Below are 24,954 nucleotides of genomic sequence, written 5' to 3'. Positions count from 1 at the left end.
TACTACTGACACAATTTAAAAGTAGATTAGATTCCTTGCAGGCTGGAAATAGCCCGTCTCTTTAGTTCTCAGCTGTTCTTAGTCAATAGATTACTGTGATTCCATTTTTAACCATCATTTTGAAAATCTTTGCCTAATTTATAAAGAAATGAGTTCTGTTCAAAATAGAGAAAAATTGCAACTAAAAGCACCAGTTTAATAGGAATGCACAAGGAGTGTGACATAACTTAAAGGAATACAATGTAAAAGTTGTAACAATATTTATTAACTGAATAAATCTCCCCTGAGCGGAATAACATTAGTGATGTGGGTGAGCTTGGTAACATTTCTGCATTTTTTTGGTGCTTGAAGATAGCTTATCATCCAATGACAATGCTGTTTTCCTCATAAAATCAATAATTTGCATTGCCTAACTTACAAAATACATTTTTATTTCCAAAAAAAGTGACTTCCTTATGTGAAGTCACTAAAAAGTTAAAATATTTAAAATGCACCTAGATTTGACTATATGCTGTCTTTATTCAATGATTAATTCCATAGCTAATTGTGACTAAATTTAATTACATATAAATTTAATTCTAAGAAGTACCTCTCATCAATACTTAATAAGCTAGCTTTCCTTTTTTACATAGAAACATTTACAATTGCAACAAAATGGAAGCAAAAGTGAAACAGAAGCCACTGAAAATTAATAAAACATAACTCTTCAACAAAGGTTAAATAGTCCTGTGTGTTTACTGGCGATATCTCAATACCAGTAAAAATAACACAAATATATACATCCCTCAACCAGCCAGTATTTTAATAATCCACAAAATCAACAAATATGTAGAAAGTGCTTTTACTCTATTACCACCTAAAATAACGCATCATACAGTTTCCACGAATGTGTTCGTTGACTTCTAACCTTTGCCCTTTAGAATTCCCTTTGTTGTAGCCAGAACATGCTCCTTTTTAATGATTCCACATTAATTCCTCCAAAGCATTTTTCCTGGACTCTGCTAATCGATGAACAAACAGTAAACAATTCAGATGTACCAGTAAGTTGCCACGATTGTCCAGATGATGCTGAGGTTTCTGTCCCTTGAAGACGCACTTTAGGAAGCGGTAGGGTGCTTTTCGCTTTATCGGCCTCATCCGGAGAGAAAATGGTCCTGAGCCCCACCCTCTCCCTCAGGCATCAGCACAGTTTGTGCCCGCTGCGCCACCAGAACTTCCCGGCCTCCAGATGTATTCATTTGCTAATGCTGCCGGAAAGCACTATACCAGAAATGGAACAGTTTTTAAAAAGGGAATTTAATAAATTACTAGTTCATAGTTCTAAGGTCATAAATACGTCCTAACTAAGGCATCCAGAGAAAGATACCTTGGCTCAAGGAAGGCAGATCAGGAAAGACACGTGGATGGCATCTGCTGGTCGCTAGTTCCGGGGCTCCCTTGCTCTCAGCCCGTTTCCTGTGGGGGTTCCTCAGTTGACATCTGTGAGCCTTCACTTAGTTCCTCCAGAACAAAACTCTGGTTTCCGGTTGCTTAGCATCTCACCAGAAGGCACATGGCGATGTCTGCCGGGCACTGCATCTCCAAATACATGGGTCTTGTGTTGGCTCTGTCAGCTCTGAAGCAACTGTTCTCCAAGCACCTGCACCTGCTCTCCCTATCAGCACTCCAAGGACCCGAGGTCTCTTCAAAATGTTTCCCCCTTTAACGGACTCCAGTAAACTAATCAAGACCCACGTCCCTGTGAAAATAATCCTACAATGCTGAATCAGAATGAAAAGAAATGGCTGCCCTCACAAGATTGGCTCAGGATTAAAACACCGTTTTTCTGGGGTACCTAAGAGTTTCAAACCGCACACCAACCTACACTAAACTTTTAAAAATCTCCTTTACCAGAGACAAGGTCTAAAAGATACATGTTTGTGTTTGGCTACTAAAATGATACATTCACTTGGCTTCCCCATCCCATTCTTTCCAGCTGGTCAGAATTAGGTCTTTAATGATTTCATCCGCTCTTAAACAAAGTCCAATATTTACATGTATGTATTAATAGTTCAATTAAACTATATATTTTAAAGCAAAACATGAATACATAAAATTCCTATTTTAAAGAAAACCTTTCCCCAATGCCTGTTTCCCAGTATCCCTGTCCAAATTAACAAGTTATCAGTTTGGAGGTGGGGGGAGTGTCTTTAAAATTTATTTCACTGTTCCGAGGAAGTAAGGGGGAAAACCCAGCTTTTTTCTCAAGTGGCAATTTGTTCCAACACAAGCAAGATTAATTGAATGTATGCCAGTTTGTAAATTTACTCTATTGTATTCCATTGCAGTCTCTCATACCTGTTAAATGAATGAATGTATGAATGAATATATGCTATTCATTACTCATTCATTCTTTCTACAAATGTGCTTTGAGTACCTACCATATGTGAACACTACTCTAGGACATGGATAAAACATTTGAGACCCAGGACCTGTTCCCAGGATGTAGTCTAGAGGTGTAGCCAGCATTAAATAAGCAATTATATAGCAATACTTTGGGCGAGATAACCTAAAATACATCTTGCTGTAAACCCCTCAATGTGCTAGATGAAATAATATATTTTAAAATGCAGAGCTGAGAGCCTAAGAAACTAAGGGAAATTCCAGAGACCAGCTACTAAGTGGGAACCGAAAACCACAAAAATTGCCCTGGAAAACTTTGCCCAATTAGGTAATAAGGCCTGGATTTAAGCAATTGTATTTAATTAAATAACAAAGAAATCCGTGAAGATTGGGGGGCGGGGGAATTAAGTGAGGTATCGAAGATTTGAATTCTAGCAATGTTTGTTTTAACATTATCTATGAGGTCATGGACAAATCCCTTTATTCTTTTTGATGTCCATTTCCTCTTCTGTAAAATGAAAGAGTTGAATTAGAATATCTGTAAACTATCTTTAAGTTCCAAAAGTTTAGGATTCTATGAAAGGAGCTTGCTTTAGGAATTTAATTTGGTAGCAACATGGATGGGATATTATGGCATTACCTTTCTAACTGATGTTTCTGCCTCCAGACTTGCTCCACCTCCAATATAATCTCTTCACTGACCGTAGTAACCTGAAGTTTCTGGAAAACCACTGCAAAATTTCAAATAGGTGATAATATTTAAATTCGTTCAGGAAAGGTGAAAGTCCAAAGGCCTTGGTTTAGCAAAACTGCCTTTCAAGAATGAGGGAGAAAATGGATTGTATGGTATGTGAACATAGTTTGATAAAATTGCATTAAAAGGGGGGAAAATGAGGGAGACATTAAGATATTCCCAGATAAACAAAAACTGAGAGAGTTCATCACCACTAGACTGACCCTACAGGAGATACTATAAAGACTGAGTTCTCTACATTGAAAGGACAGTAGACAATAGATCGAAGCCGCATAAAGAAATAAAGATCTCTGGTGAGGTTAAAGACATGGGTGAAAATAAATGTTAGTACTATTGTATCACTGGTACATAATCCCTCTTTTTACTTCCTACATGCTCTAAAAGGCAAGTGTGTAAAATGTAATGATACATCACTGGTTTGGGGCCCATAATGTATAAACTTGTAATTAGTGACAATAATCATATAAAGGAGGGGGACAGAGGGTCTAGAAACATAGTTTATGTATGCTATCAAATTTGAATTGGTATCAAACCAAACAAGATTATTTTAGATTTAGGATGTTACATTTAAGTCCCCTGATAACCACAAAGAAGATACCTGAGAATATGCAAACTCATAGAGGCATTAAGTAGAGTATAGGTTAACAAGGGTAGAGGGAGCAGGGGTTAGGAGTTAAGGCAAAATGAGTGTAGGGTTTCTGTTTGGGGTAAAGGCAAAGTTCTAGTAATGGATAGTAATGGAGTTCTGCAACATTGTGTAACTAATCACACTGGGTTTGGGTGGTAAGATTTATGTTGTATATATGCTTCCACAATTTAAAAAACAAGATAAATTAAACAGACATGAAACTAAATATAAGATACATTTGAGTGAAGTAGAGTCTAAGAAATAATTTGCCGAAGACTGCTGCTGCTCTTGGAAAATCAGCTAAACCATCTGTTGAGCGGTGGTAATAAAGGTCAGTTGTCTTAGGGTCAGACACATTAAAAGAGGATGCCAGACTTCATCAGTGATTCAGTCAGTGGCTTGACCAGAGAGATATCTAGACCACGCATAGCCTGCTGCAGTGATGAGTCCTTCAAAGTGTATACCAAGTCTTTGGGCCTTAGCTCACAGTGCTTTTTCAGATCCAGACGGCCAACTGCAAAGCCATTTACAGTTCCAATAAGGATCTGGGGAGTCAGGTGTTAATTTCCAGTGACACCATGTCAGGAGGTTGGAAGAAAATCGGAAACGTTAGTGTGGAGTGTTACAGACTGATACTGAAATAAACTGAAAGAACTGAGATCTGATAAAGATTGATAATGTACACAAGATAACGGAATCCAGTCTAATTCACAATTTTGACAACTGATACGTGTTTACTTTCAGTCAAAGATTATCAGATTTAAACATTTTCCGTTTACAGTCATTTTTGACTCACAGGTCTTTTTTGAGAATCTCGCATTTAGGAATATAAAACATATTTGTGGCATTACACACCTTTGTTGCACCATAGAATGGTTACGTATCTTTCCTATTTCTTTACATTGAAGTACTGAATCCATGTTTCAACAACCCAAGAAACACCAAATGGGCTGGGGCACTTTTTATATATATTACTGATATTTGTGCATTTCTACTAAATTAAAATTACAATAGTTGCTCCTCTTATGAAAAATAAGGCTTTTTCCATATGCAGATTTACCACATTTACAATTCCCTACCTTCCAACTATACCTAGAGGTTTAGAACATATTTAATGTATTTGTAATTCTTTTAGTCTGGTACTTTATTATTTTGTATATTACTTCTGCATTACCCACTCAAAGAACGAAACTAGGTAACTCTCCAAAAAGTCTAATAGTCTTAAAATACTAGGGCGATGTTTAGCTTAGCCATGAGATTAACTGCTGCTAAATGCTAAGTAGTGTTTTCATGCTCTACTTGATATATACAAAAGTATAACAGGGGAAACCTCTGGTACTGTGTCAAACATTAGGGACACCCAAATCAACAGGCCAAGCCCTTGGTCTTGAGGCTTACTCTCCTGAAGCTTAATCTACCTACAGGCGTGCCTAAGACTTACTTCTGGAGAACCTCTTCTGTTGCTCAGATGTGGGCTCACTCTCTAACCCCAACTCTGCAAGTGAAACGTGGGACATTATGTCCAGGGTAAAATTCTCCCTGGTGCTGTGGGAGATGACCTCCCGGGATGAATCTGGCCCTGGCACCATGGGCTCAACAATTCCATCCTGACCAAAAAGGGGGAAAGAAGTGTACCTAATAAAGTATCAGTGGCTGGGAGAGTTTCAAATAGAGTTGCGAGGCTACTCTGGAGATCACTCTTACACAAGGGTCAGTTAGACATTGCTACTTATCATAACTTGCCAAACCCCAACCTAAACCATCCCAGCCAATCCTAAAGAACACCTAGGGAGATATGTAAGATTCTACAGAGGCTCTATCACTAGGGTAACTTTCCTGAAATCTACAACCTCCAGTGGGTCCCTGGACCAGATAAGTTCTGAATCCCTGAGGACCCAGCCTCTCCAGAACATGAGCTCATTCCTTCTCCCTACCCCTTATTATTGACAGCCCCAAGGTACAACTCAGACTCACTGGCATGTTTAAGACAAGACCGGGCAAGTGCAAAATTTAAGGCGACAATACATCTCCTTGCTTTCAAATGTGTGCCCAAGGCGCCTCCTTCGCCCTCGGCTACTAAATAGAATTAGCTGGACATATGGGGTCTAGGACCAGTTTGCAAGGCTCAGATGAGGTTAAGGCGGGCACTCCATCCACCCAACTGAGGTGCAAGGAAGAAAGGAACCGCCTAGTCAAGTACGGTCATATCCAGTTTCGCCCTGGGGCGATCGATGGCTGTTGCGGGGACGAGGAGAGCCACCAAAACCAAATTTTAACCAACCGAAACCCTGGCCAGTCAGCGCCGGAAAACTTCGCTGGTTCACTGGGCGAACCCACAACGGCCCAAGCCAGGTAGGCAGAGGTTTCCCTGCGATGCGGAGGTCGCCTGCCATCCCTCGGGGAACCTGGGGGCTAACTGTGGGGCAGCACCGCGAGGGTGAGCAACAGCGAACGGACGCCCCCGCCCCAGCCACCCCGCAGACCCCGCGACCTCAGCACCCCACCGCCCTCCGCAGACCCTCGCGACCTCAGCACCCCACCGCCCTCCGCAGACCCTCGCGGCCTCAGCACCCCACCACCCTCCGCAGACCCTCGCGGCCTCAGCACCGACCCCGCCCCCTCCGCAGACCCCGCGGCCTCAGCACCGACCCCGCCCCCCCGCGGCCTCAGCACCGACCCCGCGGCCTCAGCACCGACCCCGCCCCCCGCCGCCTCAGCACCGACCCCGCCCCCTCCGCAGGCCCCGCGGCCTCAGCACCGCCCCCGCACAGGGGTTGCCCCCACGAGCGCCGGTCTCGAGGGCCGCGAGGCGGGTCCTCTGCGGCGAGGGCCGCGCACTGCTGCTCTGAGGCCACGGTCGGAATCCGGCCCTCTCGGGAGCGGGGACGCTGGACTGTCCGCGGGACGCGTAGAGCCGCTGTACTAAAGAAAGCCCGGGACGGCAGGCAGGCAGGTCCGCGGACAGCCCGCGCCCTCGAGGCCCCCGGGCGCGGCGCGGCGCGGCGGGAACTAGGAAGTTTCAAAGGCGCGCGGGGCCCGGGCGCAGCCGCTGGGGCGATGAAGTTGCACTGCGAGGTGGAGGTGATGAGGCGGCAGCTGCCGGCCCTGGGGCTGAGGAACCGGGGCCGAGGCGTCCGGGCCGTGCTGAGCCTGTGTCAGCAGACGCGGCCCCGGGTAGGGTTCGAATGCGGCGGTCCGCAGCCCGCCTGTCTCCTCATCTCCACCCTGAAGGACAAGCGCGGGACTCGTTATGAGGTGCGTGCAGCCCGCTGGCCTGCGCCGCGTCGGGCCCGCGGTCCGGGTGCCGCGTCCGGGGTGCCGCGCCCGGGATTCCGCGGTCGGGGTGCCGCGCCCGGGGTTCCGCGGTCGGGGTGCCGCGCCCGGGGTTCCGCGGTCGGGGTGCCGCGCCCGGGGTTCCGCCGTCGGGGTGCCCGCTCCAGGGGTTCCGCGGTCGGGGTGCCCGTGCCCGGGGTTCCGCGGTCGGGGTGCCTGCTTCAGGGGTCCCGCGGTCGGGGTGCCTGCTTCAGGGGTCCCGCGGTCGGGGTGCCTGCTCCAGGGGTCCCGCGGTCGGGGTGCCGCGCCTGGGGTTCCGCGGTCGGGGTGCCCGCTCCAGGGGTCCCGCGGTCGGGGTGCCCGTGCCCGGGGTTCCGCCGTCGGGGTGCCTGCTCCAGGGGTCCCGCGGTCGGGGTGCCCGCTCCGGGGGTTCCGCGGACGGGGTTCGCTCTGGGGGTCCCCGAGCTCCCACCACCCCCGCGTTCTCGGGGCCTGGGCGACCCGCACGGACCCGAAGGAGAAAAGCTCGATTCCGTTCCCTGTCCGGTCCTACGACGCGGTCTTTCTGGGGTGACGAGCAGCGCTGCTATGTAGTCGTAGACGTAAATTCCGCTGTTTTAAAGCCTCTGGAGTGTTGGCCTTGAAACTAAACTGCAAATTAAGCAGCAGTCCAGTTTGGGGGAAGAGTAAAGTAACTGCAGTTTTGCTCAGTAAGTCCTTTTCCTCCCCCGCAGTGTTTCCAGTAGCTTGTTAGGAGAGTTTAGGTTTACAGAAAAAGAATGCGGATTTTTTGTTTTAATCAGGGGACTCCTAAGGGGTGATGGGTGGAGAGTGTATGGGGAGGTCCCAGGCCCCATTCGCCCAGGAGCACCGTGGTTGGTTACTGCATCGCTTTTTTACAACGATTGATTCAGTTTCGTAGATCCAAAGTTTTTCCGTGCCTGCCTAACAGTAGTAAATTTTCTGCAAGTAGTTGGAAACTGAAATAGGATTTTTAAAGCGCACAACTTCCCCTTCCCTCCACGTACCAAGCGCTGTTATTTTGTGAAAATGGCTGGGATGCCTCTGTGTTTACTGTAAATAAAGCTCAGGGGGCAGTTTATCTGAGCATCTGACTCTTGACTGGGTTTTATACAATTTCAGGTATTGTGTCCCATACAGTGTTATGCCTACTCCACAGTAGATCCTCATACTTGGAAAAGGGTTGTCACTGTCATTCAGAGTCACTGCTGATCTAAGTAGCTGAACATCTAAAGATTTACCGCTTTTTATAGACCAATTCATATCAATTTTTTTGACTAGAAAAGACTTTAAAAAGTCTTTAGATTAGAAAATTGTTAAATGACGGAAGCAAACATGTAACCTGAATTGGTCTCCCTTTTCTCCCCCAGTGCCTTCCCCCAAACTTGTCCCTTTCATGTCCATCAGGTGCTGCTTCTTTAAAAAAACTTCTAATGATCTCTCCCAAGTTCTATGCTAACAGATCAATAGCTGGTAGGAATCCTAACCAAAATTTTATTGTAAACTTCTAGTTGAAGACCTGTGTGCAGTTATAGTGCTAGGTGCCATGGGAAATACAAACTTGGTTTGTATTTGCAGAAGTAGTAGTGCCACAGTACATAATTGGTCCTAAATAAACATTTGTTGAATGAATTAAGGTGGTGTTGGGCCTGGGCTTTTAGAGACTTAATAAATATTTGTTGGGTGAATTAAATTGCTATTGAACCTGGGCCTTGAAGAGTAGATATTAGTACTACATGAAGGAAGTGTTTGGTGGCTGTTTTTATACCCTGTTCTTTTCTGACTTTAAATACCATCCACGACTCCCAAATCTGTATCTTCAGTCAGTCCTCTCCTGTAACTTCAGACTTGAATCTGCTACCTACTAGCGAAGATCTTCACCTGAATGTGTTGTAGCGTCCAAACTCAAAATATCTAACAATTTTCCTTGCCACCCATAAGCCTGCTTTTCTGAGTGTCCTGCAACTCATTAAATTGTGCCTCCATCCAGAAGCCTCAAAACTCTTGCATCCCCATATCCAATATCAAATCCTTCTAATTCTATCTCCTAAATATCTTTAAAATTGGTTTTCTTACTTCATCTCAGCTGTAGTCTAAGCCACCACCATCTCTTGCTTGGTTAGTCTTTTTAAGGGATCTTCCTTCTACCATCCCATTCTCCTTTTCCCCAAAGCGTATCTTTACACTGCAGGTAAAGAGAACTTTAAAAATGCAGATCTAATCAAGTTCTCTAGCTTGAAATCCTTCAGTGGATTTAATTGTTCCTAGAATAAAATCCAAAATTCTGACCTTAGTTTACACTATCTCTGATCATCTAGTCTCAATCATAACCTCACCAGACTCACCTGTCTCTCTTTCACTGAACCCTTGAGCCATATGGAACTGAGATGTCAGGCTCTCTCTTCAGTGCTTTGCACACATTGTTCCCTCTTACAGTAAGACTAGTCCTCTCCCTCTTCCAGTGTCTTCACTTGCCTAATATCTCCTGAGCTTTCAATTCAGATTGTAAATTCTGTGAGTATAGTTACCGTGTCAGTCGTGTTCACCATGTCCAAACCCCTGTCATGGTACCTGTGGTACATAGTGGCTTCTCAATAAATAGTTGTTGAATTGAAGCCCAGAGCATTAACAACATCAGTCATTAAACAAAAATTTTTGAGCACCTTCTAAATGCTAGTCACTGTTCTGACTCTGGGGATACAGTAGTGAACAAAGGAGGAAAAATCTCTGCTCTCTTAGAGTTTATAAACTAGTGGAAGGTGTGCCCACCTCAGAATAATCAACTGAGGTTATAAAGGCAAGGTAACTACTACTGGCAAGTCCTCCCAGAGCCCAGGTGGAAATGAGAGGAAAGGAGCATTCTCCCAAAACCTAGGGGATTCTGGTCCCAGAAAAGGAGAGAGTTACTAGACATACAGAACAGTAGCAGCCACGGTGGGCTAGGTAAGAAATGTAACTACCTAACTGCTAAAAAAAAAATCAAACACAAAACTTGAGAACTTAAAACTATCAGACACCTGGCGTTAAAGGCTAATAGCCAAACCAGAGCCTAACAAATGACTAGCACATTCTGGTGTAATAAATATTATATAACAAAATACAGTTTTGTCTTTTTTTTCTATTGGTTTTAAGCAGCTAAAGGAGAACATTGAGCAATTCTTCACCAAATTTGTGGATGAAGGGAAAGCCACTGTTCGGTTAAAGGAACCTCCTGTGGATATTTATCTAAGTAAGGTATGGTATTAAAAACATTATGGTTAAATTGCTTGACTGTGTTCTCTATGAAGAAGGTTGTTGAGCATACTGATCTTGCATGTAGCCAAATAGGGACGGACTTTTGCAGGTATTTGAAGAGGCAGTGGCACAAGAGGCAGCTTCCCAGAGTAGTATGCTCACGTACCTTCTATAGGGCAGAGTCTACTCTAGTAAATGCTGTCTAGGATGGAAGGGAAACTGCTGAATTTTCTTCTGTACCCAAGGTGGAACCTTGGAGTATTAGATTTTTGAACTCTATAAGGTAAGCGGCAATAAGTCTACACGTTGCCAGTAAACCACAGGTTACAAATCTAAGTTTGGTATGAAAAAGGGGTAAAATGCAATTAGAACCATCTTTTTTTCTTTTGTATTTTTTTATATTTACTATAATGATTTTAAAAATTAATTTTTTTAATGGTGTTTTTGTGCCATCTGTCCTTCTCTTCCCCTCCTAAAATAGGAGTGATGTCTTAATTGCAAAGTGCTTTGCAAACATTAAAGGTTTTACAACTATTTAAGAAATTTGGATTTAACGGAATCACTTTTGTGGTAGTTAGATTCAGTTGTCAACTTGGCCAGGTGAAAGCACCTAGTTCTGTTGCTGTGGACATGAGCCAATGATAGGTGAATCTCATCTGTTGCTAATTACATCCGCAGTCGGCTAGGAGGTGTGTCTGCTGCAATGAGTGACGTTTAACTTAATTGGCTTGTGCTTAAATGAGAGAACGCAATGTAGCACAGTCTAGCAGCTTGGCATTCCTCATCTCAGCACTTGCAGCTCAGCCCGGGCCCTTGGAGATGGAGAAAGAAATCACCCCGGGGAAAGTTGTTGGAACCCAGGGGCCTGGAGAGAAGACCAGCAGAGACCATCCTGTGCCTTCCACGTAAGAAAAGAGCCTCAGTGGAAAGTTAGCTGCCTTTCCTCTGAAGAACCAACAAAATAAATCCCCTTTTATTAAAAGCCAGTCCGTCTCTGGTGTGTTGCATTCCGGCAGCTAGCAAACCAGAACAACTTTATATTACATCCTCCTTGTTCTCATGGTTTTTCATTTGCTCTTGCTTCCACTAATTTTTTTCTTCTACCTGAAAATATGCTCAGGTCTTACCATTTAAAAGATAAAACAGACAAATTTCTGGAAAGGCAAAGGCCACTTCCATTGCATCCACCTCCTCGATCTCTTTTGACCTTTACTTTCACTGGTTTATTCAAAATACTATGTTGAAGCTCAGTGATCTTCTTATTAACCAGTTACATTTCCATTAGTTCTCATCCTTTTCCATCTCTGTAAAATTTGACACCAAAAAACATCCCTTTCTTGATAACCCTTTTTCCTTCCTTGGCATCTGTGATAGGGTACCATCCTCGTTTACTTTCAATTCTCTCAACCACTCTTTTATCTCTTGCCCCTGGTGACTTTTTTTCCTCCACCCAGTGTAAAGGCTTTATCCCAGTCCTCTGACTGTTTGTGACTGTACCTGACCTCAACCCATTGCTTCAGCTTTTATTGTGAGTCACGCCCAAGTATGGAAGCAGAAATCCTTAATTGACCTACTTGACCCAGGTCTCCCTCTGAACTTTCTTTCCCTACTTTAGTTCATTGTGTACACTGTTGCCAAAATAATGTTTAGCTCTTGTCTTATAACTCATGCTGGAAATTCCTCAAGGATTTCCCACAGCCTACCTGATTGTTCTGTCTGCCTTAGCTTTATATCCAAGCTCATCCACAGTCTAGTCCCATGCTGTGCCTCCAGTCACTCATTCCCCTGCAGAGCTCCTGCATTCCAACAAAATAGGACCAGGTACTTAGTTTCTCATGCTCGTTGAAAGCTCATCCATCCTTCACGTAGAACATTTAGAAAACTATAAAATATCCTATATGTATTAGCTATTTTTTATGACAGTTCAAATGCCACTTTCTCTAATAAGTGATTTCTCTTTCTGTGCAGCCGTAAGTACTCTCTTTTGCCTTTGATGAGTTCTAGCACTTTGTTAGAACTTCTGATTTGACATTCAACTAATTCTATAGGTTCTTGTTTACATGTATACCCTAACTCTTCCACTTAGGTGTTTCTTCGGGGAATATTCTTCTACCTTATCTTTGTATACTTCACTCTGCCCAGCATAGTATTTTGCATGTAACTGGTGCTCAGTAATATTTACACTTCCAAAAGGTGGCCTTTAGACAGGGCCACTGCTCTGCACAGCTCACAGTGTTTGAGAGTGGCACCCCCCAGCCCCTGGGCGTTTTATAGTGCACAGCATGCATGGCCCGTCTCCGCGGCAATGAAAGTTTAGGTCAGTTCATGCTAAATTCAAATCTTATGTAGAATCCTTTAATGTTTTCCTGTTTTATACCTTGAAGTTGATTCTTCCTTTGAAAAGTTTTATTTAGAATGTGTCTGTCAACATAATTTTTTTCAAAAGCTTTTAAGTAACTATATTGAAGTTTAGTCAAAATACTAAAATTTATTTTTATAGACATACTCAATAAATGATTGTATCATTTTGAAGTACTTTGTAACTCTTTACAGAACTTGTTATGGGAAGAACTAGAATGCAAGCATTACCTAAAATGAAATTTATAATTGTACAACTTACTTTTATTTATTCAGGCCAATTCCAGCAGTTTAAAGGGTTTCCTTTCAGCTGTGCGACTGGCTCACCGAGGTTGTGATGTTGAGGCACCACTTTCAACCCTCACACCAGTAAAGACTTCAGAATTTGAGAAATTTAAAACTAAAATGGTTATCACATCCAAAAAGGACTATCCTTTAAGCAAGAACTTCCCATATTCTCTGGAACATCTTCAGACTTCTTATTGTGGACTTGCCCGGGTTGATATGCGTATGCTTTGCTTAAAAAACCTTAAGAAATTAGACTTGAGTCACAACCATATAAAAAAGCTTCCAGCTACAATTGGAGACCTTATCCACCTTCAAGAACTTAATCTGAATGACAATCACTTGGAGTCATTTAACGTGGCCTTGTGTCAATCTACACTCCAGAAGTCACTTCAGAGTTTGGATCTCAGCAAGAACAAAATTAAGGCACTCCCTGTGCAGTTTTGCCAGCTCCGAGAACTTACAGATTTGAAACTTGATGATAATGAATTGATTCGATTTCCTTTCAAGATAGGACTACTGAAGAACCTGCGTTTTTTGTCAGCAGCTCGAAATAAGCTTCCATTTTTGCCTAGTGAGTTTAAAAATTTATCTCTTGAGTACTTGGATCTTTTTGGAAATACTTTTGAACAACCAAAAATTCTTCCAATTATAATGCTGCAAGCACCATTAACTTTATTGGAATCTTCTGCACGAACCATATTATATAACAGGTAAAACTTTACTAGTCATAAAGTATAATGCACAATCTGACTCCTTTTTACATTTGCTGTTCCTTATCTTCAGAATGCTTTTCCTTCAGAATGTCTCATAGCTTCCTTTTTCATTGAGTTCTCTGTTCATGTGTCACCCCAGAAAGGTCTTAACTGACCACTTTTTCTAAAGTTTTATCCCCCATCTGTGGTGCGGATGCATTCTCGAGCTTGAGAATCACTGCCTTACAGCAACAGTGAGTCCTTAATGGTTTTTTTTTTGTCACAAGACTTATTACCTGGCATTATATATATATTTTTAACATTTATTGTCAGTTTTCCCCACTAGAATACAAGATCCATGAGGGCATGGACTTCGTTTTGCTCACCCATATTTCCCTAGGGTCTAAAATGTGCTCCTGACATGCATTGGGCATTCAGTAAATATTTCAGTGAATGAATTTGTTACAGTTTTGGACTCCCCCACCCCCATCCCTCCACACCCAGCCTACTGAATTAGAAACTATGGGATTGGGGTCCAGCTGTCTGTGGCTTGGTGAGTCCTCTCAGAGATCTCAGTGCACTCTGCTGGCATAGCAGAAAGAATGTGGGCTTTGGAGTCAGTCTTGGTAAGAGTGTAAGACTTTAGCAAATTATAAACCTCTGGTTTTTCTCATCTGTGAAATAGGAACAAATCCACTTTACAGAAATGCTGTAAGGATAAATGAGCTAAAATATGCCAAATTTGGCATATGGTAGACTCAATATTTATTGGTTCCCTTTGCCGTGTCTCTGAACAGTAACTGTAGTTGTCTTTATGAAACACTGAACTTCAGTTATAAATTTTGTTCATGCTTCTTTCATATAGGAGTAAAAACTAAGATGTGGATCAAATGATTGCGTGCTTATAAAATGATGGATATTTCAAAGAGGAGGTCTTAATTGGATGGGGGGAGCTCTTTAAAAAAAAGCTGACAAAAATTAAGAGGCCCGTGAAAAGGCACACGTGAATATACACACAGAATTTTGCATATGATTTTGAAATGCCATTGGAATCATGAGTAAAGATTATGGATAATACTTCACTGAAAACCAATTTATTCCTCCCTCCCTGCCATCCCCAAGATAGGAACTCTTACCAAAGTTGTGGTTTTCAGACTTCACATTTAAGATCTATTGAGTTTTTGTTTTTTTTTTTGTTTTTTTAATTCTAGTGATTAGTCCCCACTCAAGAAGAAATAGTCAGAATCTTTGGGAGTAGGCCCCTCTTTTTTTTTTTTTTTAAACCAGAAGATTCTAATGCGAAACTAACTAGAATTGAGAATCACTTCTTTACTGCCAGTGTCTCTCACACTCTAGTGTACATTTAAACCATATAGAAGTCTTGTTAGCAGATTCTTTTCAGAGGTCTTGTTGGAGATTCTAGATTTCTAACAAACTTCCAGGTGAGGCTGAAGTTACTAGTCCACGGACTACACTTTGAGGACTACATTAAAATAGATTGCTGACCCACTCTCTGAGTCTGATTTGCCGAGTTTGGAGTGGGGCCAGAGAAATTGCATTTTCGACAAGTTCCCAGATGGAACTGGTCAGGGGACCACACTTTGAGAATCGCTGGTTTAAGGCAGTGACTCAACCTCATAAATTACCTGTTAAATAATACATGTAAGTGCCTAAAACAGTTCCTGGCTCCATAAATAGGTCTCAATTAAATACTGTATTTATTTAAATTTAAAAGTTTTGCCCAAATGAGAAATATTATAAGCATTTTTCAAGAATTTGAAAAGACTGTGACAAATGGCTAAATGATTAGTAAAAATAAACTGAAGTCCAACAGGGAAAAGTGTAAAGTTGAAAGGAAAAATATAGATGAACAAAACATGATAAGCAAGGCATAGTTCAGCAGAAAAATAATTTGTGGTGCTGAATGATTTAGCATTGTAGTGTTTACATTGTAAATGGTCCTAACTACAGGTTACAAACATAAAGTTATGGTCTATTAGGAAAATGTATGGCAGTTTAAATTATGTTACAAAGAAAATAAAGTCATTACCTTTTACCTGTTTACATAGACTATAATAAAATAGCCTAAAAAAGATTAATTGTAAACATGTCAAAGACACTTCCTGGCATGGTTTTTAAAAAAATGTTACACAAGGAATAAATACTTAAAAAAAAAAAAAAAAGAAAATCATAAACCAGGCTAATCTGTCATCCCTTTCCAGAGGTACTACTATTTTTGGTTTGAGACGTATCTTTTCAAGACTTTCTGACAGAATTGTAAACTCTAGTTTAAATTATGAGAGTCGGTTTATTTGTTGATAAATAACAGTGCCTTTTTATGTACCAGACTATGCTAGGACTGAATAAAACAGCAAAAACCACAGAGTTTATGGGAGACAGAGTGACTTGGGCATAGTTTAGTGAGGAGGTACTTAGTAGGCTGGCAGTCTAAAGAGATGACCTCCTAGTGTCTTGTAGACAATGGCAAAAAGTGCTTTATTGGGAACCATTGAAAGGTTTTAAGCAGGAGAATAAAATTATTTAAGCAAGGTGAGGTCAGCTTTACTTGCTCAACCACCAAAGGAAAGTAAGTAACCCAGACAACATGTCTTTCATGTTTGCACAGTTTAAAATTCCCTTTTAACAATTGCTGCTTAGGAGAGTGCATGGATTGTACATGTTTCTTTGCAAGTAGAATTCAGTGATTCATCCATTACGAAGTAAAAATGAGACTCTGCCTTCAAATTACCAGAATTCTGTAACAGCTATACATTTAAATTATGATGTTACCCTGGTCATAACATATAAGTATGATCATAGAAAGAACAGATGATTTCCATTCTGTTCATTGGGTTATGCTATTAAGTGGCTGGTTGAAAGATAGTTTCTGAAGTGATATAGACTCACTTATATCCACAATATGTAACATGCTATTTTCTAGTGCTATTTTTTCCATTCTCACTTATTGGGAAGATAAAACAATAATACAGAGTCACTTAAATAAAATTAATTTAAATTTTTCATTTTATAACTCAGTATAGTAATATTTGCCATAATACATGAAATTCTGAATCTAGTAATATATTTTTAAACATTTTTTATCCAATAGGATTCCATATGGCTCTCATATCATTCCTTTCCATCTTTGCCAAGATTTGGATACTGCAAAAACTTGTGTTTGTGGAAGATTCTGTCTACGCTGTTTCATCCAAGGAACGACTACCATGAATCTGCACTCTGTCGCTCACACCGTGGTCCTAGTAGATAACATGGGTGGTACGGAAGCACCTGTAATCTCCTACTTCTGTTCTTTAGCCTGTTATGTAAATAGCTCGGATATGTTAAAGTAATAGGCGATACCACAAAAAGAAATTTCATATAGTTACAAATTAGTTTCCTATACATTTATGTTTCAGTGTCAAATTGGAGAAGGGGGAGCTTTTTTGTATACTTGCTTAAGAGGAAGAAAATGCGTTCTAACATTTTTAATAATTTGATTCTAAAACCTTAATTTCATTAAAACCCATTTTAATTTTATTGTGGGGTTAACTTTTTACTGGTTTATTACATTTGTGTTGATTTCAGCATCGAGTTTCCAGAATGGTCTGTGGGGTTATCCTTTAGTGTTAAACAGATATGGATCCCAGTCATTTTGGTAATTAAGAATTCTGTCAACTTTCTTCTTAAATGTTAATTACATTGAATTTCTGTATGCAGACAATATACCATAGAAGACTAATAGGCTCTAAAGTATAGTGAACATTTTTTTTAGTATAAAATCACATACAAGTGTTGACGTATACCACTTTTTCACTTTTTACTATTCTGTATTATTTGAAGGTTGGTGTTTTAGTTTTTTTTTGGGGGGGGGACACTATTGTTATCTCTAAATATGTTTAAAAGATTTAAAAGTTGATGGCAATAGACCAATTGAAGGATGATGAAGATTTGAACCAGGGCAGAGGATAGGGAAAGGAACCAAATTTATGGAATATTGTAAGTTAGACTCACTAGAATGGTTACTTTCCCTTCACTCCCACTGCCCTAGTTGAAATCAGCCTCTCCCCTGGCCACTGCCATAGCCTCACAAGGGTTTCTGGGAACAAAGGAGAGGAAAGAGTAAAAGTCGTTGGAGAAAAGCTTCTCCACTGTTAGAAAAGTTTCATTTTTCTTTGGGGCTTGGAAGTAGGAAGGGGTCTATATAAGACTATTTCTTATGACATACGTAACTACTGCCTTCTTTGTCTCCCTAAAATGTTTCATCTTTGGAGGATTTTTTTCATTTCTGAAAATTTAAACATTCCTGATTAAATAGCTTAAAATGTCATATTTTTGTTAAAATTTATTTTATATTTGAGCTGATCCTCTTAGAGATGAGAGGAGTAATTCTTTGAGTTAATTTAAGTTTGTATTACTATCAGTCACTTTCTTCCAGCAAGACTTCTATATTCTTCCTAGATGCTTTTCGTTAAAAAGTATATATAGGGCGGGCCACGGTGGTTCAGCAGGTAAGAATGCTTGCCTGCCATGCCTGAGGACCCGGGTTCGATTCCCAGTGCCTGCCCATGTTAAAAAAAAAAAAAAAGTGTATATAATGCAAAAATGAGCTTAAATTTAAAAAGCTACCCTTTATCTGGTACCTACTTTGTTCTAGGTGCTGTTATATACGGTATTTTTATTTAATCCTAACAGATCGATCACCCTGGGAGGGACGTACATGAATCAATCTCAGATTTCAGGCTCAGGCTTTCTACTGCCTTCTAAAGTTAATTTACTTTTTGTCTTTAAGACCAAGAATCCTATAATTAAGTGAAATATTTTAGGATTTTCTAAGCTCATAAATAGTGAGGGATTGTCTATAAATATTAAAAACCACTTCATTAAAACATGATTCTCTGGTATTTAGAGGTAAGAACGAAGCCAATCAGGCCAGGATTAAGGTAATTCAGAATACAGGGGTAAGGAAGAGACTGTCTATATTTTAGAACCTCATCTACCCTTTTTTTTTTTTTTTAATTTTTATTGCCACATATTCAGTCCATGCATGGTATACAATGAGCAGCTCACAGTATCATCATATGGTTGTATATTCATCACCATGATCATTTTTTAGAACATCTGCATCACTCCAAAAAAGAAAAAAAGAAAAACTCATGCATCTGTGCCGGTTTGAAAGGATTTATGTACCCTAGAAAAGCCATGTTTTAATCCTGACCCTATCTTTAGTGGGAGCAACCATTTCTTTTCATCCCTATTCAGGACTGTAGGGTGGAAACTTGATTAGATTATTTTCACGGGGATGTGGCTTGCTCAATTGGGGGTATTATCCTTGGATTAGAGGAAGATGTGACTCCACCCATTCCAGGTGGGGTCTTGATTAGTTTACTGGAATCCTTTAAAAGTGGAAACATTTTGGAGAGAGCAATGGGAGAGCTGGAGATCCATGAGAGATGAGAGAGCCCATGCAACCAGAGACCTTTGGAGAAGGAATACGCCCCTGGGGGAGTTTGATGAAGCAAGAGACCTGGAGAAGAAGCTAGCAGACATCACCATGTTCGCCATGTGCTTTTCCAGCTGGGAGAGAAACCCTGAATGTCATTAGCCTTTAAACCTCTTGTTGGTGCCTTAATTTAGACTTTTTTTTGTGGGATGGTACATGGCCAGGGAATCGAACCTGGGTCTCCCACATGGAAGGCTCACACATTCTACCACTGAACCACCCATTGCACCCTGATTTGGACATGTTTATAGACTTGCTTTAATTGGGACATTTTTATTCCTTAGAACTGTAAACTTGCAACTTAATAAATTCCCCTTTTTAATTCCCCATTTCATTTCTGATAAATTGCATTCCAGCAGCTAGCAAACCAGAACATACCCCATATCCCTGACACCCTCCCTCTCATTGGCCACTAGCATTTACATCTACCCAATTTATCTTACCCCTTATATCCCCTATTATTTATTTTTTATCCATATTTTTTACTCATCTGTCCATACCCTGGATAAAGGAGCATCAGACAAGGTTTTCACAGTCACGTTGTAAAAGTTATCTTTATACAATCATCTTCAAGAATCAAGGCTACTGAAACAGCTCAAAAGTTTTAGGTACTTCCCTCCAGCCACTCCAATATATCAAACTAAAAAACGGATATCTATATAATGCATTAGAATAACCTCCAGGATAACCTCTCGACTCTGTTTGAAATCTCTCAGCCACTGACACTTTATTTTGTCTCATTCCTCTCTTCCCCCTTTTAATCAAGGCTTTCTCAATCCCTTGATGCCAGGTAGCTCAATACAGGATTTGTGTCCCACATTGCCGGAGAGATTTAAACCTCTCGTGTCATGTCTCAGTAGCGGGGAGGGCAGTAAGTTCACCTGCTGAATTAGCTTAGAGGCCACACGTGAGCAACAAAAGGTTCTCTGGAGGTGACTCCTAGCATAATTTTAAGTAGACTTAACTTGTTCTTTGCAGGAATGAGTTTCATAGGGATGAACACCAAGACCGAGGGCTCAGCCTATTGATTTGATTGTCCCCACTGCTTACGAGAATATCAGGAATTCTCCAAATGGTGAGGGTTGTATATTTCCTCCTTTATCCCCAGCCCCGTAAGGGGACTTTTATTCACTGCCTAAATTACTCTGGGATATATCAGGGCATCACACTAACCTGGACAAGCCAACAAAATTTCACGCCCTTTTCAAGAGTCCATCTACTTATGCTGTTCAACTAAACTGACCAGACAAGTTAAATTAGGTAGTGTGCTACCCAAAATATTAATTTTGCACCAAGTAAACATCTCTCTCACCTACTCTTTGAGACCAAAGGAAGAAAGGTTAATTTTGTCCAGAACCTAAGTTTTCAATAGCACATAATCGAACTCAACCTATCTGGATGGATCACTTACACAATCCAAACACAGGGAGCCCAGAATAAAAATGAGCGTCTTTAATCCTGTGTAGCTTAATGTAATGCCTAGATACAGCTCAGAGTATATTAACTAGATAAAAAGTACTGGCAAAGTCCCTTGAGGGGTGGGAGAAAGAATATGAAACCATTCTACTTTACTACCAGGAAACCCTTGATACTGTGCCAAACATTAGGAACACCTAAGTAGGCCACGCCCTTGATTTTGAGGCTTGCTCCTGTGAAGCTTATGTATGTAGCAGAGAAGCTCAGCTTATGTGTAGTTACGCCTGAATTACTTCTGGAGGACCTCTTTTGTTACTCAGATGTGGCCTCTCTCTAAGCCCAACTCTGCAAGTGAAACCATTGCCCTCCCCCTCATGTGGGACAGGACATCCAGGGGTGAAAATCTCCCTGGCAGCATGGGAGATGAACCCCAGGGATGAGCCTGGCCCTGGCACTGTGGATCAGCAATGCCATCCTAACCAAAAGGGGAAAAGAAGTGTAACTAATAAAGTATCAGTGGCTGAGAGAGTTCAAACAGTCAAGAGGCTACTCTGGAGGTGACTCTTAAGCATGCTTCAGTTAGACATTGCTACCTTTCCTAACTTGCCAAACCCCAAATAAAACCACTCCTGCCAATCCTAAAGAATACCTAGGGCATTGTATAAAACCCTACAAAGGTTCCAGGCACTAGTGTAGCTTTCCAGAAACCTACAACCTCCAGATGGGTCCCTGGACCAGGTAAGTCCTGAAATACTGAGGGGTCAGCCTCTACAGAACATCAGCTTGTTCCATGCCCCTATTCCATATTATTGACAGCCCCTTCCAATATGAAAAAGTTGGAGTGGGCATAGCCCAAATACCCCTAAAAAGCGTGAGAAAGATCAATGGTGATGGTGGAGTTATACACCCACCATCAGAAGACAGGGTTTAACAAAGGATGATTGCTGAATCAGTATATTGATACTTTAGACTCCAGTATCTTAGAACAGAAGTAAAAACCTAAAACTGTAACACATACCAAATCTGAAATCTGTTTTACAATTAATTGTTGTGATGTGCTTTGAAATTTATTGCTTTTTGGATGTGTTATTTTTTCACAAAACAGAAAAGCCAATTGTGATGAAAAAAGAAAAGCTGAAGGACTTCATCACCCTACACTTGCTGTATAAAGAAATGCTCAATTGCCCTGTAAGGAATGCTTCAGACTGAAAGGCAAGGACATTAGATAGCCGGTCCAAGTGGCATGAAGAACGAACTCTGGTACCTGTATCCATATGGGTAATTACAAATGCCAGTATTATTAAATGAGTTTTTTGGTACATAACTCTTAATAATTATGTCTTCAAGAAATGCAACTGAATAAAAAGTAATGAAAATTTAAAAAACCATGGTTCTTTAAAATGTTTTGTGGTAAATTTAAAAATTGATTTGTACATATGACTTTTATATTATTTTAGAAAACAATTATCCATTATATGCAGCTGTATGAGTCTACTATTAGGAGCAAGTTTTAACCATCTATTACTCTAGCCCTTTGCCCTCTTTGCATTCTTTTAACTCTACTAATCTACAAACCATCCTCATGTGAATGCTTTAGTCAATAAATGAAAAGCAGAATTTCATGTCCTCTTCTCATAACCTGGCCTTTCCCAGTTTTTCCTGTCATTTTGACAACTCAACTTAATCTTACTGCCTTTCATAATTAATAGAAACAGTTCCTTTCTATTCTTTCTAAGTTTCCATTTTCAGTCATACTGCTTATCTCAACCCTCCCCATAGATGTCTCCAACATTTGAATAATTCCTCAAGTAGTCTTACTTGTTCGGAAAACAAGCTAATGCTATCACGGACTCCTGTGATTTTTTTTTTTTTTACTTTCACTAACTACCTTCAAAACTTTTTGTAGTTGGCAGTCAATTTTAAACTCCTGTCTCACATTCAAGACCAGTCTACAACAGCGCTGTCCAAAATAATTTTCTGAGGATGAAAATGTTCTACATCTACATTATCCAATAGGATAGCCACTAGCTACTTGTGGCTGTTGAATACTGAAATGTGGCTAGTATAACTGAGTAACAGAAGCCTTAATTTTATTTTAAACACCTATATGCAGTTAGTGATTCCTTTTGGACTACACAACTACAAAAATGTCAACTTTTACCCCCCAACTTGGGTCCTCCACCCCAAGTCAGTCTGTTATACATAGGCCAGGTTTATCCTCTTCATTTCATATTTGCAAAATGTGATGCCAGCTGCTCATCACTCATGACTATGAATTCATCAAAGTCTGAAATTGACTAGAAAACAAAAGTAAGTTTTTTCCCTGTGTGATCTACCAGGTTATAAAGTTTAGGACAGGACTGTCTTCTTTTGTACAAAAATACAAAACCATAATTCTTATAAAACCTAATATAAATGATGTGAATTTGAGACAAGAATAAACTTCAGTTTACTTCCAAATGATTTACCATTATTTCCTTCGTTCAGAACATTATGCATACAATTCTATTTTAAAAACCACAAAAGGTTTAAGTAAGAAAGTTACTATTTATTTTCCTACAGGTAATTCTTCTGTAGTTTCAACATTCCCCCATCAGATTTAAAAGGTTAAAGACTCAGGAAGCTTAGAACTGGATCACTTGGCCCTTTCTCTTCTTATCTCCACCCAATTCAAAATGCTTGCATCTCTTAATGGCCAGCATCCTCTTGGATCTGCAGTTGGGCTCAACACATTCAAGCCTCAACACAATCTTCTTGGTGGTTTTAGCCTTCTTCCGGAAAATTGGCTTCGTCTGCCCTCCATAGCCGCTCTGCTTCCGATCGTAGCGCCTCTTTCCTTGGGCATACAGGGAATCCTTGCCCTTCTTATACTGGGTTACTTTGTGAGGCTGATGCTTGCCACACTTCTTACAGAAAGTCCTTCTGGTTTTAGGTACATTGACCATCTTGACCGTAAGCTGTCCACACAGTGAAAACTGTAGCGAAACATTTCAAATAAAATAGTAGAGATTAAACATCTTGAAAAATGAAAGAGTGCTACACAAATAAACATAGGAAAATACAGAGGATACTACATAGCCCAGTATTGTAAAAATCCACAAAATAGTCATTTTCCATATGAGTAAATGCACACAGAAGTGCACACCTTTTTGAAATGCTTAGTTTAAAATTACTGGATTAGACTGTAGAACGAGATTCATTTAATAACACCAAAAGCACAGCAGCAGCACAAGGCTGTCAGTAGTAATTAATCCCTTAGGGCTTAATTTATCATGGCTTTACAAAAAGAAAAGCCTAGTAGTGGTTATCTAATTTTTCTTTTTGCAAAAAAAGAGAAGGCTAAGACTAGCTCCTAGTTTTTTTTTTCTCGCGTCCCTACTCCAGAACCCCTTCCTCCATTTCCTAGTGCTACCGGTCAAACACATGTAGTTCTCTGCCAGATGGGCACAGCTGCCAATCTATGACACCAGGGCTTCAAAAGGAGGGCTTATTACTAGGGGAAGCAAGGAAGCCAGATGGCCTACGGGCCTAAAATCTGTCTCCAAGAATCAAAGGAGTTCAGCTACAGTAACAGTTATAAAAAGGGTGGAACTAAGCTGGAATTGAAAGAAAATAACCATTACAGCATCAAGTACAAGCGCTGTAGTGGGTGGTTAGTTCCCGGCTGATGAAGTTCCTATTTAGTAAACAGTAGGACATTGTCGCTGTGATCCTAAGACTCTAAAGCTGTAAAACAGGATAAGGCTGGGGACGAGCAGGCGCCAGTCACGAGGTCTTACAATCACAAGGTAAAAGTTATACAATCACTATCAAAGATCCATCTAGGTGGACTTCTGTAATTTCAGGTATTTCTTTTTGGCTCTTCTACAATATACTAGAGAGAAAGAAGGCATCTGTGTAACGATTCGGTCATCTATTTAACTCTCAGCTTCGTGGCTACACTAGCTCTTAAGGAGGGCTGATTCCACGCACCACCTATCACCTATGGCCTCAGCCCGCCCCATCTCTTTTCCGACAGCCCTGTCAGCCTGCTTTCACTTTTCCTGTCCTTAGTAACTCGTCAGCAGCCTCGAGGCTGACGTGTCCTTAACAGGCCGGCGTGTCTCAGCGACCAGCACCCGCCATGCGCGGGCCTCTTTCCTGAGGGAGAAGCTTGTTCTTAAACCCAGCTAAGCCAAGCGGAGGGTCTCGCCTTCCCTTTCTCACAAGCGTCTAGTCCATCCCGGGACTCTGAGCAATGACTGCTCCTCTCCGAAGGGGTACAGGCCCTTCTTTAGCTTACCGGTAAATGTAGCGTCCACGTTCCCCTCCTGCTCCGGCTCGCGCCTCACCGGAAAGGCAGAAAGGAAGCGGAAGTAGGAACTAGGCCTGAGCGACAGCTTTGCGAACCAATAGGCAGCAAGCAGCG

The 24,954-nt window shown here is 41.1% G+C and overlaps 2 protein-coding genes across 7 annotated transcripts; one reads left to right on the top strand and one right to left on the bottom strand.

Annotated features, from left to right (window-relative positions):
- Window positions 1–6,800: 6,800 nt before the first annotated feature.
- On the top strand, window positions 6,801–23,520 carry LRR1 (leucine rich repeat protein 1). Of its 6 annotated transcripts, none has more exons than XR_013162162.1 (6): window positions 6,801–7,019; window positions 10,194–10,292; window positions 12,927–13,648; window positions 16,740–16,906; window positions 17,216–20,205; window positions 21,652–21,760. XR_013162162.1 is itself a non-coding variant. In XM_077126839.1 (6 exons), coding segments are annotated over exons 1-6 (1,257 nt in total). In that variant the 5' UTR covers window positions 6,801–6,821; the 3' UTR covers window positions 21,653–21,763. The 6 variants fall into 6 exon arrangements, 5 of the variants coding, with proteins under 5 accessions (XP_076982954.1, XP_076982951.1, XP_076982953.1 ...); XM_077126839.1 differs by having other exon boundaries at window positions 17,216–17,285; window positions 21,652–21,763; XM_077126836.1 differs by lacking the exon at window positions 17,216–20,205 and having other exon boundaries at window positions 21,652–23,520.
- Window positions 23,074–24,954, bottom strand: RPL36AL (ribosomal protein L36a like). Its single transcript, XM_077126841.1, has 2 exons — window positions 24,829–24,954; window positions 23,074–23,521 (listed from the first exon to the last, which is right to left on the bottom strand). The coding sequence occupies exon 2, from the start codon at window positions 23,489–23,491 to the stop codon at window positions 23,171–23,173; it is 321 nt and encodes a 106-aa protein (XP_076982956.1). The 5' UTR covers window positions 23,492–23,521; window positions 24,829–24,954; the 3' UTR covers window positions 23,074–23,170.

This window comes from Tamandua tetradactyla, chromosome 14 (assembly GCF_023851605.1).
Source record: "Tamandua tetradactyla isolate mTamTet1 chromosome 14, mTamTet1.pri, whole genome shotgun sequence".
NCBI lineage: Eukaryota > Metazoa > Chordata > Mammalia > Pilosa > Myrmecophagidae > Tamandua > Tamandua tetradactyla.
The sequence above is the reverse complement of the archived record's forward strand: the minus strand, read 5'-3'. Positions and strand labels throughout refer to the sequence as shown.

Excerpts from the sequence above, each read along its gene's own strand:
- RPL36AL (XM_077126841.1), bottom strand. The coding sequence starts at position 23,491 with ATGGTCAATGTACCTAAAACCAGAAGGACTTTCTGTAAGAAGTGTGGC.
- LRR1 (XM_077126836.1), top strand. The coding sequence starts at position 6,822 with ATGAAGTTGCACTGCGAGGTGGAGGTGATGAGGCGGCAGCTGCCGGCC. Across the intron at positions 13,649-16,739 it reads CGAACCATATTATATAACAG|GATTCCATATGGCTCTCATA; the intron begins GTAAAACTTTAC and ends TTTATCCAATAG. Across the intron at positions 16,907-21,651 it reads CCTAGTAGATAACATGGGTG|AAAAGCCAATTGTGATGAAA; the intron begins GTACGGAAGCAC and ends TTCACAAAACAG.